This window comes from Pundamilia nyererei, unplaced genomic scaffold, assembly GCF_000239375.1.
Source record: "Pundamilia nyererei isolate P.nyererei 1_Seehausen unplaced genomic scaffold, PunNye1.0 scaffold00072, whole genome shotgun sequence".
Taxonomy (NCBI): Eukaryota; Metazoa; Chordata; class Actinopteri; order Cichliformes; family Cichlidae; genus Pundamilia; species Pundamilia nyererei.
Genome location: NW_005187473.1, coordinates 3,009,622 through 3,024,391, shown reverse-complemented (window position 1 = coordinate 3,024,391; position 14,770 = coordinate 3,009,622). Strand labels below are relative to the sequence as shown.

The 14,770-nt window shown below is 43.7% G+C and overlaps 1 protein-coding gene across 1 annotated transcript in view; it reads right to left on the bottom strand.

Annotated features, from left to right (window-relative positions):
- Nucleotides 1-14,614, bottom strand: part of ror1 (receptor tyrosine kinase-like orphan receptor 1) — a gene marked incomplete at its 3' end in the record, with an annotated part of 117,188 nt that extends 102,574 nt beyond the window's left edge. Inside the window, exon 1 of the mRNA XM_005737027.1 lies at nucleotides 14,203-14,614. Within this exon, the coding sequence (XP_005737084.1) occupies nucleotides 14,203-14,308 (106 nt within the window). The remainder of the gene's footprint in view (nucleotides 1-14,202) is intronic.
- Nucleotides 14,615-14,770: the final 156 nt, after the last annotated feature.

Here is a 14,770-nt window from a genome sequence, read left to right as displayed (position 1 = left end):
AGAAAAAGAACAAAGAATGAGTATGACAGTCAGGAAGAGTACGCACTGTGAATTTAAGAAGTTCCACTTTCAATTAAACTTATACCAAGATGCTCCACTGAGGTGATGGCACTTCTCTAGTGGTCAAAGAGACAGCTAAGCTAGGTACAAATAACGTAGCTAGCAAGAAAGGCTTGGCCGCTGAGGAAGAAGCTCTGAAGACTGATGTTTTTGTGGCTACAAGTAGTGTCCAAAAAGATCTATGGAGGAAGTGAAGTCTAAGCATGTCTGGGTGCTACTTATTATCATTCAGTTAAAAGGAAATGGATATTTAGAGCAACTAACTGTGTGGCTAATGTGAGCGGTGCTAACAACTTTCTTTCCCAGCGTGTACCACACATGTGCATAGCTGCTACATCCGTTACTGTAATCACTCGTCTCGTCAGTCAATGCACCATTAATCCACAATGTAAAATGTGTGCAGATTTATATGACAGCTAAAGCTAGAGTAAGTATTTCTACTTTTCATTTCAGGTCTTTGATCTTGCCGATTTTTTTCCCCTCCCTTCACGTGCTCGCCTGTGTTTCTAGTCGCGAGGTATAGTTTATGATTTGCTGATAGAGCGGGCAGGCAGAGGTCTTCGGTGGGTCGCTTGAGACAAAAGCTGCTTTTTAGCTCTCGAGGCTGATATCTCCCAGCTCCGCTCCCTTCTGATAGCCGAAGTATGCTGGCTGGGGTGTGGGGGTGGTGGAGTGGTGGTGTTTGAGGTAAAGGGCGGGAGGGGTGGATGCTTCTCCTGGCCTCCTCTCCCTGCGGAGGCTGCAGTGAAAATGACTTTACCATGCGATGTGCTGTGGTCGCTCCCACTACGCATGTAACCCAGTCAAACTGTTCCCGTCTTAATCTGATTACTCGGGTTATGCTGGGACGCCATGTACAGAATATCTTATGTAAAAAGCATATTCATGTTTCTGGCCAAATTGTGCACAAGATTTCATGCTTGTACCCCAACCCAATCTCCAACCCCCTTGAAGTGGGCTAGAACCCCCCCCACATACACACAAACACACACAAAAAGAGAAGGCATATTCAGATAGTTTCTGTAAAAGACAGAGAGGAAAAGAAGGCAAACTACTCAAAGCGCTTTTAATAATGTATCCATATCTACGTGCATGTTTTGCATGGAGCGATGGGAAAAACAAAGTGTGAGAGAGTAAACAAGGACACCAACACCAGGTGAGCTTTCCTGAGGGCAGCTGGGAGTATTTTTCTCCTCATTTAGCAGTTCATGAAAAAAACCACAAGCTTCCAGATGTGACAGAGGGCATGCACCCTGCTCGCACACACCATAGAGACATGCAGTTACACACACACACCAAAAAAAGGGAAAATCTGACAGAGAAACAGGCCTCAGTCTAACCCAAAGTAAATGTGTGTGGCACAGATTTACTGTATTTCTAACTAAAGTTAGCGGCAGATCTCTATCGCGAGAATCTTCGTCTCATTAAAAGAAATGTCAGATGAAGGAAACCGAGGGTGAAGACATCAAAGGGGTCTGCAGGGAGCTGAAGAAATCTGGCTTTTAACTCGTTATAAACCCACTGACGGCAGGAATTCTCACTATGAATTCCTGCGAGAATCCGTCGTCATGCATCCTCATGCACGTGCACTGAAGTATAACACCTATCGATTTATTTACATACGTGACCTCTTAACTTACCAAGCAGTTCCTAATTGTTACTGACCAACAGGCCACTGTAGTTTGACGTGCATACTCATGGGTCCACACTGAGTACCTGTGGCTCAGTGGTGACCTACATTCCCCTTTTGTTATTCCACGCATATCGGCACTGTGTAAAACCGCTGGCTGCTAATTGCTTTCACATTACAGAGCAGCCGGGTGATCTTGGTGGCTTTCCAAGACCACCAACACTGGGACAGGGGGTGTGCACATTTGCAAAGGCATACCACCAATCACGCAAAGGCTGCATTACTGTGCAAGCACGGGGTTAAAAAACACGCGGGCTGCTATCTGCCGGCAGTAAAACACCTTTCGTCTATTGTCTTGGAAACTCTTTAACTACTGTTTTTCTTCTAGTTTTATAAGACTTGAGCCAGGAAAGCCTTTTAAAAAAATCTGAATGACTAACTGTCGCATTTAAAGGGAGGAGTCTTTGCAAATTTCTGGAGACATTTTTTTGCACACTGAGTGATGGTATTTGACAATCAACCAGAGTCCTAGGACTTCCGAAACACGTTTACAAGCTTACAATAAATTCATTAGCAATGAGCTATTTGTCCCAATTAAACATGGAAGGGCAGCTGGCAGGAAAATTACAGCTTCCTTAAATAAACTCGCAGGTCTACAGCAAGCACAGAGGCCATTTCTAAATATATCACCTCGCCATAGTCCTACCCTTCAATTCGGTCCAAGTGCACTCTGGTTATCTCGTTTTGATGTGCCTAACATGTTTCAGCCTAATGCAGTTCAGCAAAAGTATCAAACAGATCTAACAGAAATCAAAGAGCCCATTTATCAAGTGCAGAGACATCGGCTTTTTGCACTTGTGTGCAACAGTAAGGACTCTGATGCACTAAATCTTCTGTTTGTCACGACTCGGGGAAGCGCAATCACACAGACGTCATTTGGCCATCAGTGGAACGCTGTTTTTTATGACCAAAATGAGTGGAAGAGTGTCGGCTGTTTGCAGCAATCATAAAGGGGCGCTCAGTTGTCTGGAAATTCAATGTTTGGAGGGGCCGTGTGCTCTCCATGCACGCAAGAACACATATCGAGACAAAAACACAATGTCCACTCCTGCTCAGGGCCGTCATGAGTGTTGGTGGGGGGAGGGGGGGGGGGGGGGGTTAAGCTAGCCAGCTGGCTGGAGTTAAATCAGGTTTGAATTAAAGGGTAAATGGACTAACAAATCCCAGGGAGTGCAAAGCAAGGGCAGTGAGGAGGAGGGTGGGGGGCAGTGGGTCACCGCCGTCTGACTGAGGACACAGAGGATTGAAAAGAAATGAAAAGAAAAAGTGAGGAGAGCAGAACACATTCCAGATCTGAAATAACTAGATCTTAGACAGTTTTCACAGCAAACTGTCTGCTTTGGAAATCTTAATAAGTATCGGGGGGGGGCTGGGGGCATTAAGATGCTGACAAAGAGTAGGAGAAAACTGAAGGAGGAGAAGGAGGGTTTAGACAAGACGTTGGTCTGCCAAACTCCATCGCAAGTCCCTGCCATGAGTTGTCCAAACTGTTGAACGGTACCAGGAGGGGAAACTTCTAAACCGAATCCATTACTGTTTAAAACTCCCACTCAAACAGTCGTGAATCACCACTGCGGCGATCTGTCTCGATCCAAATTATCAGCGCCGGCCCGTTTAAGATCAGCACGCCAGCCGGGCACGTCAGAAATAATAAGCTCCAATGTCCACAGCAGAGATGTCTCAATATATCTTTCCCCTGTTTAACTATAGAGGTCTGCATACATCTACAGCGACGGGCCGAGAGCCTCGTTGCAAAACATCATTACACAATGCATGCACGGTATAAACAGCTGTACATTTCAATGAAAAGGCCAATAAATATTCTATTTAAGCGCACCGGGGGCCGTGGGTAAACGTCTGGAAAGATGCTGACGCTGTGCCATCTCTTCTTTGCTCCAATTATGGTTGCAACAACATGACAGGTTTTATGTGCCATTAGAGCTTGCTGCGGGACGGTGAAATGCTGGGAATCTGTTTTTTGCTCTGGTAGGAAATAATGCCGCCTCCATGCATTGCTCAACAATTCCAAATTTAATCCTTGGTTGGCTTTTTGTTTTTTGTTTTTTTTTAAGACACAAGTGCTGACATGGCATGAGATCACATCATATTTTAGTGTAAAGGGTTTAACGACGTTCATAATCAGGAGCACTTAAACCTGTGTTCCAACTGCTACAATGGCTCAATGAAGTTGAGATAGAGGGCTGAGAGGTAATGAGCTCTTTGCGGGTAAAGCTTAGTGCTGCTGAGGCAGCCACGCAGAGGTTAGACAAACAGGCAGTGGGATCACAAGGGCCTAAGCCTCTTATATAGGCCCCTCTTGTGGAGAAGATCACTGACTTCTGGTGGAGGGATGAAGGTCAGGAGTTTTCAAAGATCGTGAAGGCCTCTGCTCCTCTTTCTACGAAGGCCCCTACCCCTTCCGACATTGCTGCTCGGAGGCTGTTTGTTTCAGTTTAACGGGTCGGATCATTCAGATTCTTGACTGATAGGACTTAGCTGGGAGTAAATTTAAGCCTGCTGTCAGTCAAACACCTCTAGGAAAATATTTTCCCGTCTCAATAACATTCGTAGCCTGCTCAGATTTCTCCGTGCCGAGACAGTTCCATCCCGATCCTCACTCACCTCCTCGTGCTTTAAATCTTTTAATCCCTTTCTGCAGAGAGAAAAGAAACCTCCACTAGTTTTGGACTCCTTTTGCTTCATGAACCTCTTCCTCTTTCCCTCCCCAGGTCCCTTCTCTCCTGCTGGGAGTCACAGGGCAATGTAGTTTCATTTCCTGCCCTGCTGAAATCAATGCTCTCTGAAGACAAGCAGGGGTTAGAGACTTAGAGGGAAGACGGAGACAGATGTATAGAGAGACAGGAAAAGAGAGCAGAGCTAGGTGTGAGAAGACTGCTGGCATGCGGGACACAGCCGTACCAGCACATAACCTTAAAGTGGGGTTGCTTCCAAGTTGGCGTCAGCTTTGATAAACATCTACCGGGAAGTAAAACAACCGTTCAAAGCAGAAATATGAAAAACAGGAGGGCAGCTTTAATGGGTAAATTGAATTTTCCCCTCAACACTCCCCATCATTTTTTATTCGCCTCAAAGACGGATGGGGGAAAAAAAGAAAAGCATTCGGCGTCCCACAGGATAAATGTATGAATTCCTGGTCAGGAGCGAGCCAGCTGACGAGATCCCTCTCCAGCTTATGCCAGGTTCGATACAAACACGAGTTGAGCGAACACAAAAGGAAGAGAAGTGGAGGAGATAACATACATTTTGTCACTTTTAAAACAAAGAGATTCCTGCTCCATGACTGTACCGGATTTTCTTTCATAAGCATTCCTGCAGATCTGACCACGAAACCCACGGGCCGCTCAGACTTCAAACACAGGACTGCCTCCATCATTCTAAGCTCTGGTTAATGCATCCGGACAGTCAGAAGCACATAACCTTCGGTCCTGCTGTTATTTTCACTCATTTGCTACAAAACAGAGACACACTCTGGATAGTTAGGCAACAAAGGAATCAATAACTTTTCACCTTGGAGGGAAAAAAAGTTGCCTTATAGTGAGGCCATCAAGCCAAAAGGGATATGAGTATGGTAACAGCTATTCCTCACCACAATAAAGGGATCTTTGAAGGCTTGCCCAAACGCTTAAGAGTTAAGCATGCCATAATCTGCTAAAATCATGATACCACCATGTTTCTTGAGTAAAAGACAAAGTGGAAAATTAGAATCTTAAAGTGAGAATTTTTTTTTAAATCTGCATCGTTGAACATTTTTCCTCTTTCACCAAATCTGATCGATGACAGAAGACTTGACCGCACAGGGACAGCAGTTTCCTGGTGGTGCTAAATCAGCCAGATGCCTGGGCAGCAGTGGTTTGGTAGATGGGCATTTAACTGCAGTGACTGCATTTCAGACTCACATCCAAATGAGACCTTTAACTCCAGATTCCTCGGTGAATGCGGTCGACACAGGATTAGAATGGATAGAGAGGGGATTTCCATTTAAGTCAAATTTCTTATGGTCATTTGTGCCTTTTTCCCCTCTATTCATGCTAAGTCACTGTTAGATTTATAGTTGCGTGCTTGCATCTAAATTTTGCCCCTGAAATCTGTTGTCACAATTCACAGGCCGCACATGCAAACAGACCTGTTTTTACCACAAAATGCTGACTTGGCGCCGTTTGTCAGCCTAATGGAAAAAAATGTGCGAGATCAGTCGGACAACGGGACTGTGCTGCCACTTCAAGGCGCAGCCTCTCTCGAGTCTTTTTGTGTGAATCAAGTGGCTGGGTAAACACTGGCTGCTGGTTAAACAGGGCGCCTGCACAGAGAACAAGGTGACGAGGCTTTGGTTAAACAAACACACTAAGGCCATGTCTCCACTAATGCTAATACAAAGACATTTGCTGAAGGTGACTACGCTGCACTGAAAACACGCTGGATTTAGTAATATTACCCCCTACTTGTTTAGTTAAGTTGGATTGTATTTCTTTAATATATGTATGGAACAAAAGTCTTCACACTAGAGCCAGATGGATGTTTTGGGTGTAAAAAATTCAAATGCTGATATTTTGGCACTTTCCGCCAATGTGTTTCACAGTCTGCCAGATGTGCTGCCGACAGCGCTCAGAGTCGATCCTCTGCTGAACCAACCAGGTGCTGACAATGTTTCTAAATGACTGACTTTCCTTTCCTTCTGTACTTTATTGTTTTTATATATATTGCATTAATTGAGTTACATTGCAATACCAATATATCCATAGAATATAGATGTGGAATAAGATGGAAATAGTGGCAAAGTAAGTTCAATTCAATTTAGTTTTATTTGTATAGTTCCAAATCTCAACAATAATTGCTTCAAGGAACTTGACATTGTATGGTTAAGATCCTGCAATACTAGAATGAAACCTATGAGCAAGCATTTGGCGACGGTGGGAAGGAAAACTCCCTTTTAACAGGAATAAACCTCAAACAGAAAAAGGCTCAGGGAGGTGATATGCGAGAGGTCTTTAAGATATGATGGGGCTTGATTCAAGACCTTGTTTGTAAGGAGAAGGCTTTTGAATTAAATTCTGCAATTAACAGGGAGCCAATAAAGAGAAGCCAGTATGGCAGAAATGTGTTTCTCTTTCAGTCGGTTTGAGAGCTCAAAGCCTGCTGATTGGAGCATTTTTATTCCCCAATAACAAACAAAACGCATAAATAAAGCGAAAGGAGCTTAGTGTTGTTTTAGCAGATCCCTAAACCTGTTTAGTGGCCAAATCGACTTGTTAAACTGGCAGCTTTACACTAAAAACCTGTTTAATCCCCAAAAGGGAAAAATGCTTCAGCTTCTGGCAACGACGGGATTACAGTTTCTGTGGCCACTAAATGTAATCACAAAGCAATGACAGGCCAAAGACACAGGAAAACACTTCTCTCTGCATCTTATACAAACATAAAAACCTCCTGAGTGGCTGCACGAGAGCCTAAACAGACACATTCAACAAGGAAGTACACAGTTTATTCAAGCCGAACACAAATCATACGATGCCCCGTAAAATCAAATTTCCTGAAGCCCAAATGTGTCTGGTTTAAGTATTTTGCAAGCAGGCTGAAGTCTATATGCCGAGCACTTTCGGCGTGCGCTACGGCTTCGCTCCAGAGGCATGAAAAAAAATGAGAGAGAGAGAAAAAGTAAGAAAAATAAAGATTTGAGCGAAGGATCTGCTGGGAATGATTTTGGAAATTGTGAGAAAAACGCATGTGATACGGTTCTATTAATAACTGCGGAGTGATAAGTTTATACAAATGCCACTGTGGAGCTGATGGTCCAGTGCTTTTTTTGCCGCGTAACCACTGCGTTCTGAAAAGATTACCCACAGAGCCTCAAAGACGCATCAAGAGTTGCGTTGACTACGGAAAAATCTGGCTAAAGATCCCTCTCATGATCTCGCCATGGCTGCAATGAATCATTTGAAAGAATGAAGTGTTTTTGCGTCAGCTGACAGCACAAGATGCCGCTCCATCTCAGCTCTAGTATGAGAAGCCGCGTACTGGCAAACAATCCTGCCAGAAAGCCTGCACGAGTCGTTATCTTTGTTTCCCTGAAGAGCGTAGGAACTGCTGTGGAGCCACCCTGCTCTCAGTTATTGTTGAGTAAACACAAGCAGCTCAGCCAAGAGCAGCATGTCAGTCAGCCAGGCAAAGAAAGGAGAAAAAGTTGAGGAGCCACTCAGAAACTGAAGAGAAGGAGAGGGGGCAAAAGAGACAGTGTGTGTTTGAGAGAGAGAGAGAGGACACAGCCAGGAAAGTGAGAAAGTACAGAAAAGAAAATTAAAAGGGAAAGAATGCCAGCATTAGCATGTGATTGCCAGCCAGATAGGAACAGTGCCAATGAGTTTTGATGTCATGCTGATGGTTTTGAAAGGTAGCAGAGGGGTTGGCTATTTTCTGATTCTCATCATGCGGGGAAAAAACGTCTGTGTGTCCCCATGAAAACATGCAATGATAGGCAAGGCTTTTCTAAAGAATGCAGATCATCTGCGACCACGAACACTGTGTACTTGTTTAATGCTTTTGACCATTCCTCCAGTGTCACCTATCAAAGTGAACACTCCTCCTCAGGCTGGTTAACCCTAACACACAGAGAGAAAAAGATCACGGCAATCAACCTACACAGAGGCTTGTGTGCAGTCCTCCAAGCAGCTAAACAGACATTATGCTGTGCGTAAGTCAAGCGCTCAACAAGTAGGCCTAAACAGGGAAGGGAATTATCCAAGTTGTGTCCACCACGGAGAGGAAGGATGAAAAAAACAACAACAAATAAAGGTCGTAGAACCACCGAGAAGAAATCAGTGAAAAAGTCTGCGTATGTGGCATCTGTCTTCTCTGAGACACAAGTTAAATGTTAAAGGACCCACATCGACACAAATATGAACAACTGTGTCACCCATAATCAGTTGTTCCACATATTTTTGACACTGCCCCCAAGTGGAAGTATGCAGCTACCACAGATGTGGGTCTGAGGCCTTCGGTCCAGCTGCTGTGACCAGATGATGAGTTGATTTAGTGCAAAATGCTGCACATTGTGTGGTTAAAGCATCACAACTCTGATGACTTTCTGCATTTCTCTCTTTTAGATCTTTGTGTTCTTTGGATTTTGAAGCTTTAGCCATAGAAAGGTTATCTCAGACTTAAGTGTTATGGACTAACATATTACTAATTGAATGCAGAAACAAAATAGCAGATTAAAAGAGAATGCCAAACCCTATACTTAAACAGCTGTGAAGAAAGGACACGCATATTTCTAGTTTTGCACACAAATATGACAGTGCCATCTCTCTTAATAATCCATAAAGTGAACATATCTTTCATGGAAAACAAATATTGATTTTTTTTTTGGCAGTGACGCCCATTAAATTGGGGGTATTTCATCCCCTTGGTGGGAGCCTGGTGTTGTACAAAGATTTAATTGTGGCTGAACTGAGATCTGCCCGTCTGCTTCCAGTAGGAGTTTCTGAAGTCCTTAATGCTAGGCAAACAGGGCTTAAAAAGATTTACTCTGGCACATACAGGAGAGTTTAAAAAGCCATGTTTCATCCGAACCCCTTATTAAATGAAATGTAGCATGATCTCCACATATTAAGCACGAGCTGTGAAGGACACTTGCAAAGCAGTAATTTGATAAAACTCGAACAAGGAGTGGGGCTTCAGTGACATTTAGAGCTCTTTAAAGCAGCGCCCTTTCCCCACGGTCCACAACGCGAAACCGTGCCAAGTCCGTATGGAAAATTGATATGCAGTATGTGTGGCTTATTCCATTAGACTCATTAAAGTGTCACTTTGTCATCAGCACGGTCTCTCTCTTAAAGCCTACCTTACAACTGCAGCAAAGGACTCATTGTGTTGTGTGTATAAAATACAGCACAGAGCTTTTTTTTCTTTTCTTTTTTTAATGTGGCAGGAGTAATTTGTCTTCCAGGCAGCAGCCAAAAGACATCAACACAGAAAGTATCAAATGGAAGGTATAGAAAGCACGTTCATTTGCGGTTGGACGTATACGGTACAGGTCAGTCGGCGGGAGCGGGAAAATATGGCCAATTAATGCTCTGCTCTGGAGAACGCCACCCTAATGCAGCTTATTTCCCCGCTCAGTCTAGACTCTCACTCTGCTAAAATCATTCAAGTGCCATCTACACACTGGCTCCTCAACTGCAGCACCAAAGCCTGAACCGATGTTGTTTCTCCTTTTTTCTTAATCCAGACCGCAGTTCCCTGAACCCTGTAGAGGTTTTTTCCTTTCTAACAGGCTGACCTCCTGTGCAGACAGTAAATTGCAGGAAAAAGGTTTTCACGCTTGGCTACAGTTTGTAGTGGCAGAAACTTTATCAAACGTCTCCAAAGAGGATCTGAGTGCAGCGCTTTTAGCCTCTGATTAAACGCTGCCTCTCCAAGGAAAACCTTGCCACTAAAACACCACCCCGCTCCACTGAGTCCGATTTGTGGAAATGGGAGCATTTTTCTTTCTCTCTTTTTTTTTGTTTTTTGCCGTTTTTGGGCAATTGCGGGAATTTTCCCTTTTCGTTGGTTCCCAAAAAAAGGCTTTTGCCTCACTTGGCAGAGCAGGTATACAAAAGAAAGGAAACTCAAATCTAGCTCTCCTTTTTTTTTTAAATTCCTTTGACAACCCAACTACTGACGGCATATTATCAGGACATTCCAGCCAAGCAACATAAGGAAAGTTCTTCTGAATCTCCTATTATGTGAATACTGCAATTGTGGGTCTTATTAGGGAAAAAAAAACAACCAAAAAAGTTGCACTCAAAGAGTCATTTGATATCTTGAACCTTTTTATTATCATTTGGAAGCAAATTACCTGCTGGCTCTACATCATTTAAACAATTATCACACAATATTCTCCAAAACAGTTTGCTCCGTGGCAGCACTGAGGCACGCCGAGCCTCAGCAAACACATGTGCCTAATAATGAGTGGGAAGTAGGTAATTGCCAGTGCACGACATAGTTTACACACCGGCGCTTTAAATCAGTGACATAAAACAGAGTTTGAGCTTATGATTTACAGGCGTGTGCTGATTAAATTAAAGTCTATGCTTTTTCTCCCAGTTTCGCACACTCAGAACTGAGTCAAGCTGTCTCAAAATATGTAGATGTGTGTGTGTGTGTGTGTTTTAAAAAAAAAAAGACATACATCTCTTTCACACACACGCTTCCTGCCACATTCTTTTGCGTCTGCCAAAAGCTTTTAGAGATGCTCGGCAGTTGATGCCTGACTTAGTGTAATGTGCAATGTCAAGAGCGGAGGAGTGGAGTTTTAGACGCAGCCGGGTCATCGATCTTAAAGAGATGTACCACTCGAGACCGAGCCAAACATTTGCCAGAGCATCTGGATAAAACGCTGAATAATTTGAAATAGGCACTCTCAAAGTGAGAAACGTGCCATCACATGCACTGCGCAGCTTAAAAAATACAAAATAAAAATCAGCAGAAGGAGTGGCTGATATGTAAAATTTTTAACAAGTCCTCATAAAAGAAACAAAACCACAAATTCTGAGCTTTCTTTTTCACTTCATGTGGTCTGTTCCCCCAAATAAGAGTCTAAGAAAACCCCAGGAGACATAAAACAGTCCAGATAGGCATGTCAGAGGCAGACGCACCAGGACAAGCTCCTATACACTCAGCCTGTAAGACCAATTGGATTTTCCAGGGGTGAAGTGCCTTTATTGTCAACAGTGTGTCCCGCTGAAAACTGTACCGCGTCAGTTCCACCCGGCATGATTTATAGCCTTCCCAAGTGTTATTAAACGGCTAAATGCAATTCTAAACACATTTCCCATAGTCCCTGCCCTGCACTGGACCTTTTCATGCCCAGAGGTGAATGTCCCACATTCAGGAACATTTACACAGTTTACATGGATTTAAAACATTTTTTGTCCATTTGGTTTTAGGAATTTGTCATAAGATTATCACTGAGCTGACAGATGAACATGCAGTGCTTATCTCGATGTTTAAATAAAAAGGTGGGACTTTTTAGCATGGCTGCTTTTAGCTGAAATCTGATTTCCACGCGGTTCCACCCGGGTTCACACTCAGGTGATTCAAACAAAAAAAAGCCCTGCTGGCACAGCAAAAATAAATAAAAAAATAAAATAAAATCATGTTTGGACAAAAAATAAAAAGCCCTGTTAAACTTTAGGTGGGCTTTTTTTTTGTCCCCCACTCTGCACAAATGCATGGCAGTAACATTTGTGATTTACAAGTGAAGCAGTGCCTATAAGAATAAAATCTCACGATCTGTTGGTTTTAGCACCCTGAGGGCTGATAGTGATGCCTAAACTGCTTTTGGCAAGTAGAGGGAATGCACGGGGAAAATCATCAAATTTCCTACAATCAGCCAATGGTGTACATTAACTGACATTTTCTAATCCTGCAAATGAAGAAAGTATTTCCTTAGGTTTCAAATGTTTTCTGAAAGGGTGCACAGATTTTTAACTGCTAATTTGCACACCCTTTTGCATGTCCACCATATAAAACAAAATCCTTCCCTGCGGCCGGGGAAACGCCTGACCTTTCCTGGAAATGCTCGCATTTAAACTACAGTGACAGACTTGTGACCTCCGACCTCTTCAATGGAAGCACACAGCCTGCCCAGCGCACCAGACGGCGGCAAATAAAGACAACAACGACCACACTTTAAAGATTCCTCTTTGTCCCGTTTGCTCAGTTGCAACCACAGTACAGCCCCTGATCACTTTGTCCGGAATTATTGTCTTAACATTTGATTACAGTGAAACCGCACTGTTGTTCCTCTCTGACTCTGCCGAAAAAGACAGCATTGTCCACAAACATATCCTGGAGCTGCTGTGATTAAGGGATTAAAAAAAAGCTTGTAAATGAGAGTCATTAATGTGCAGCACACCAGTAAGTTTCATCATAAAGTGACATTCATTTAAATGGAGAGAGAAAATCAGAATGAAAGTCACTGGAAGCAGCAGCTGCCGATTATCTCTGGGAGAAAAGGATTCTGAAGCTTTTTTTGTTTATAGATGATATTAGTTGAAGAGGGTGCCATGGGAGTTTTCTTCATGGAAAACAGTATTAGTATTTGAAACTTAATTTTCAGAGTATTTTCCCTCTGGATCGTATGTGGGTGGGTGGGAAACACAGTCATTTCCACTTGTCTCTTTCCAGATATGAAGTACCTAAAGGATCAGGGGGTTTGGCTCCTCTCCACTTCATATTCAACCATTAAACTCCATTTGAGGAATAAGTTATAGCTAACTCATCCACTTAAGTAATGTGAATTAACATTCCTCTCTGCCTCAGAGCAAAAAAAAGAGAGGACTGAGGATACAGAGAGGAAAGAGAAAGAGAGAAAAAAGACAGGCCTTGGTGAAATGCTTGACGCCCAATACAGGAAATGCTGCACACCTTCACTGTAAATAACAGTTGAAAAGGCATTTATGGAGGACGGGGATAATCCAAGCAAACCCCGAAAAACTTTCCGGAGACAATTCATCACCACTGGTCTGGATGGGGAGGATTGTTTCATACAATATAAACACTTTAAAGCCAGGACAAAGGAGGAAAATGCCTTCCAGGAGCAGCTTCGTAAACAATTCAAACTCAATTCAAACTCAGTTCAATCACACTTATGGGAATCAGCCACAGGCCACTCGCATTTGCTATCAGGTCATCTTTAACTTTAAGGCACAGATGGCTCTGTGCAGTGCAAACTGCAGTGAGAGAGTCCGGACACACAAATAAACTATAATAAAGAGTTATTTAAATGTCTGTGTTGCAGGATACACGTATACGTAAACCGAATCCTGTTTCCAAGAGGCCACAGGCTTCTGGAGCCCATGCATCTTACTGCCTTCATCAGCGATAACCCCTCCCACCATCAACCAAACCTAACACTACATGCAGTGGTTGTTTGCCTTTTAAATAAGCCTTCACACATTCCTTATCTTTAACGCTCAGATTTTTGAGGGGCGTGGTTAGAGTGGGCACAATGGGCATCCAGCTGACTCGTTAAGAGCCCCCCTATTGTCCGCCACTGGAGTGGAGTATTTCCCCGTGCCGAGCCTTCAGAATGACAATGGGACGATAATCTAAAAAACCAAAGATCATTTGCATGAGAAGAGAGGCTGAACGATGGCCGGCAGTATGGGGTCACTTAACAGATGATTTCAGGAGCCACAGACAAAAAGTCGGCCTAAAATATACGAGCAAAATGTAAACATGGGGATGGATGGCTTGAACCGTCTTTACAGCACGTTAAAATAAAAGAAGCGCAACGCCGCAGCGGAGCGCGTTGGGAACATGTTGGAAGCCCTTGCAGGAGTTTTTCGTCAAGGCTGACAGATTAGAAAGTTGAATGTCAGGAGAGGAGAGTAGGACAATGGATGATTTTAGAAGTGAAGGCTAAGGAAAAAAAGTTTTGGGAGACTCACCAGACGCGCTCAGGTCCAGGACACTTTGGAGGAGCAGGGCGATCCAGAGCGCGCATGGTGGACATCTCCAGAGTCGCTGGTTCGCCGCTGCCCGGTTTAGATACATTCCTTCGGTTGTGTGTTAAACCTTTCCACGCTTTTCACATCCACCACACACAATAATCAATTTCGAGTCCGTCCCCCTACAAAAAAAGTAATATAACCCCAACAATAATAATAATAACCACTCTAAGCTCGGCGTTTTGATCAGTTCTAGGTCGTTTCAGCAGTTTTTTCAAAGCCCACCAAAACTCTCCCTAGGATGAAAACAAATTGGTGCTTCTTGAAGAAAGCTGTCTCCGTCTGTCCTGGCTTCTGTGCCTTTCCTCTTCGCTCGAGCCCAGCTCCGCTTTGCCTCCTCTCAGTCTGTCTCTCTCTCCCTCTCCGACTGAGCGCAATCCTTCCAGCAAACTTCATCGGGAGAAGTTGTGCCCACAGAAGCCACATGGCTCTGATTAGCCAAGTGTCGCCATCGTGCGTGCACTACAGGAACTGTCCGGAGGGCGGTCAGAGTCTACCTCGTGTGTTT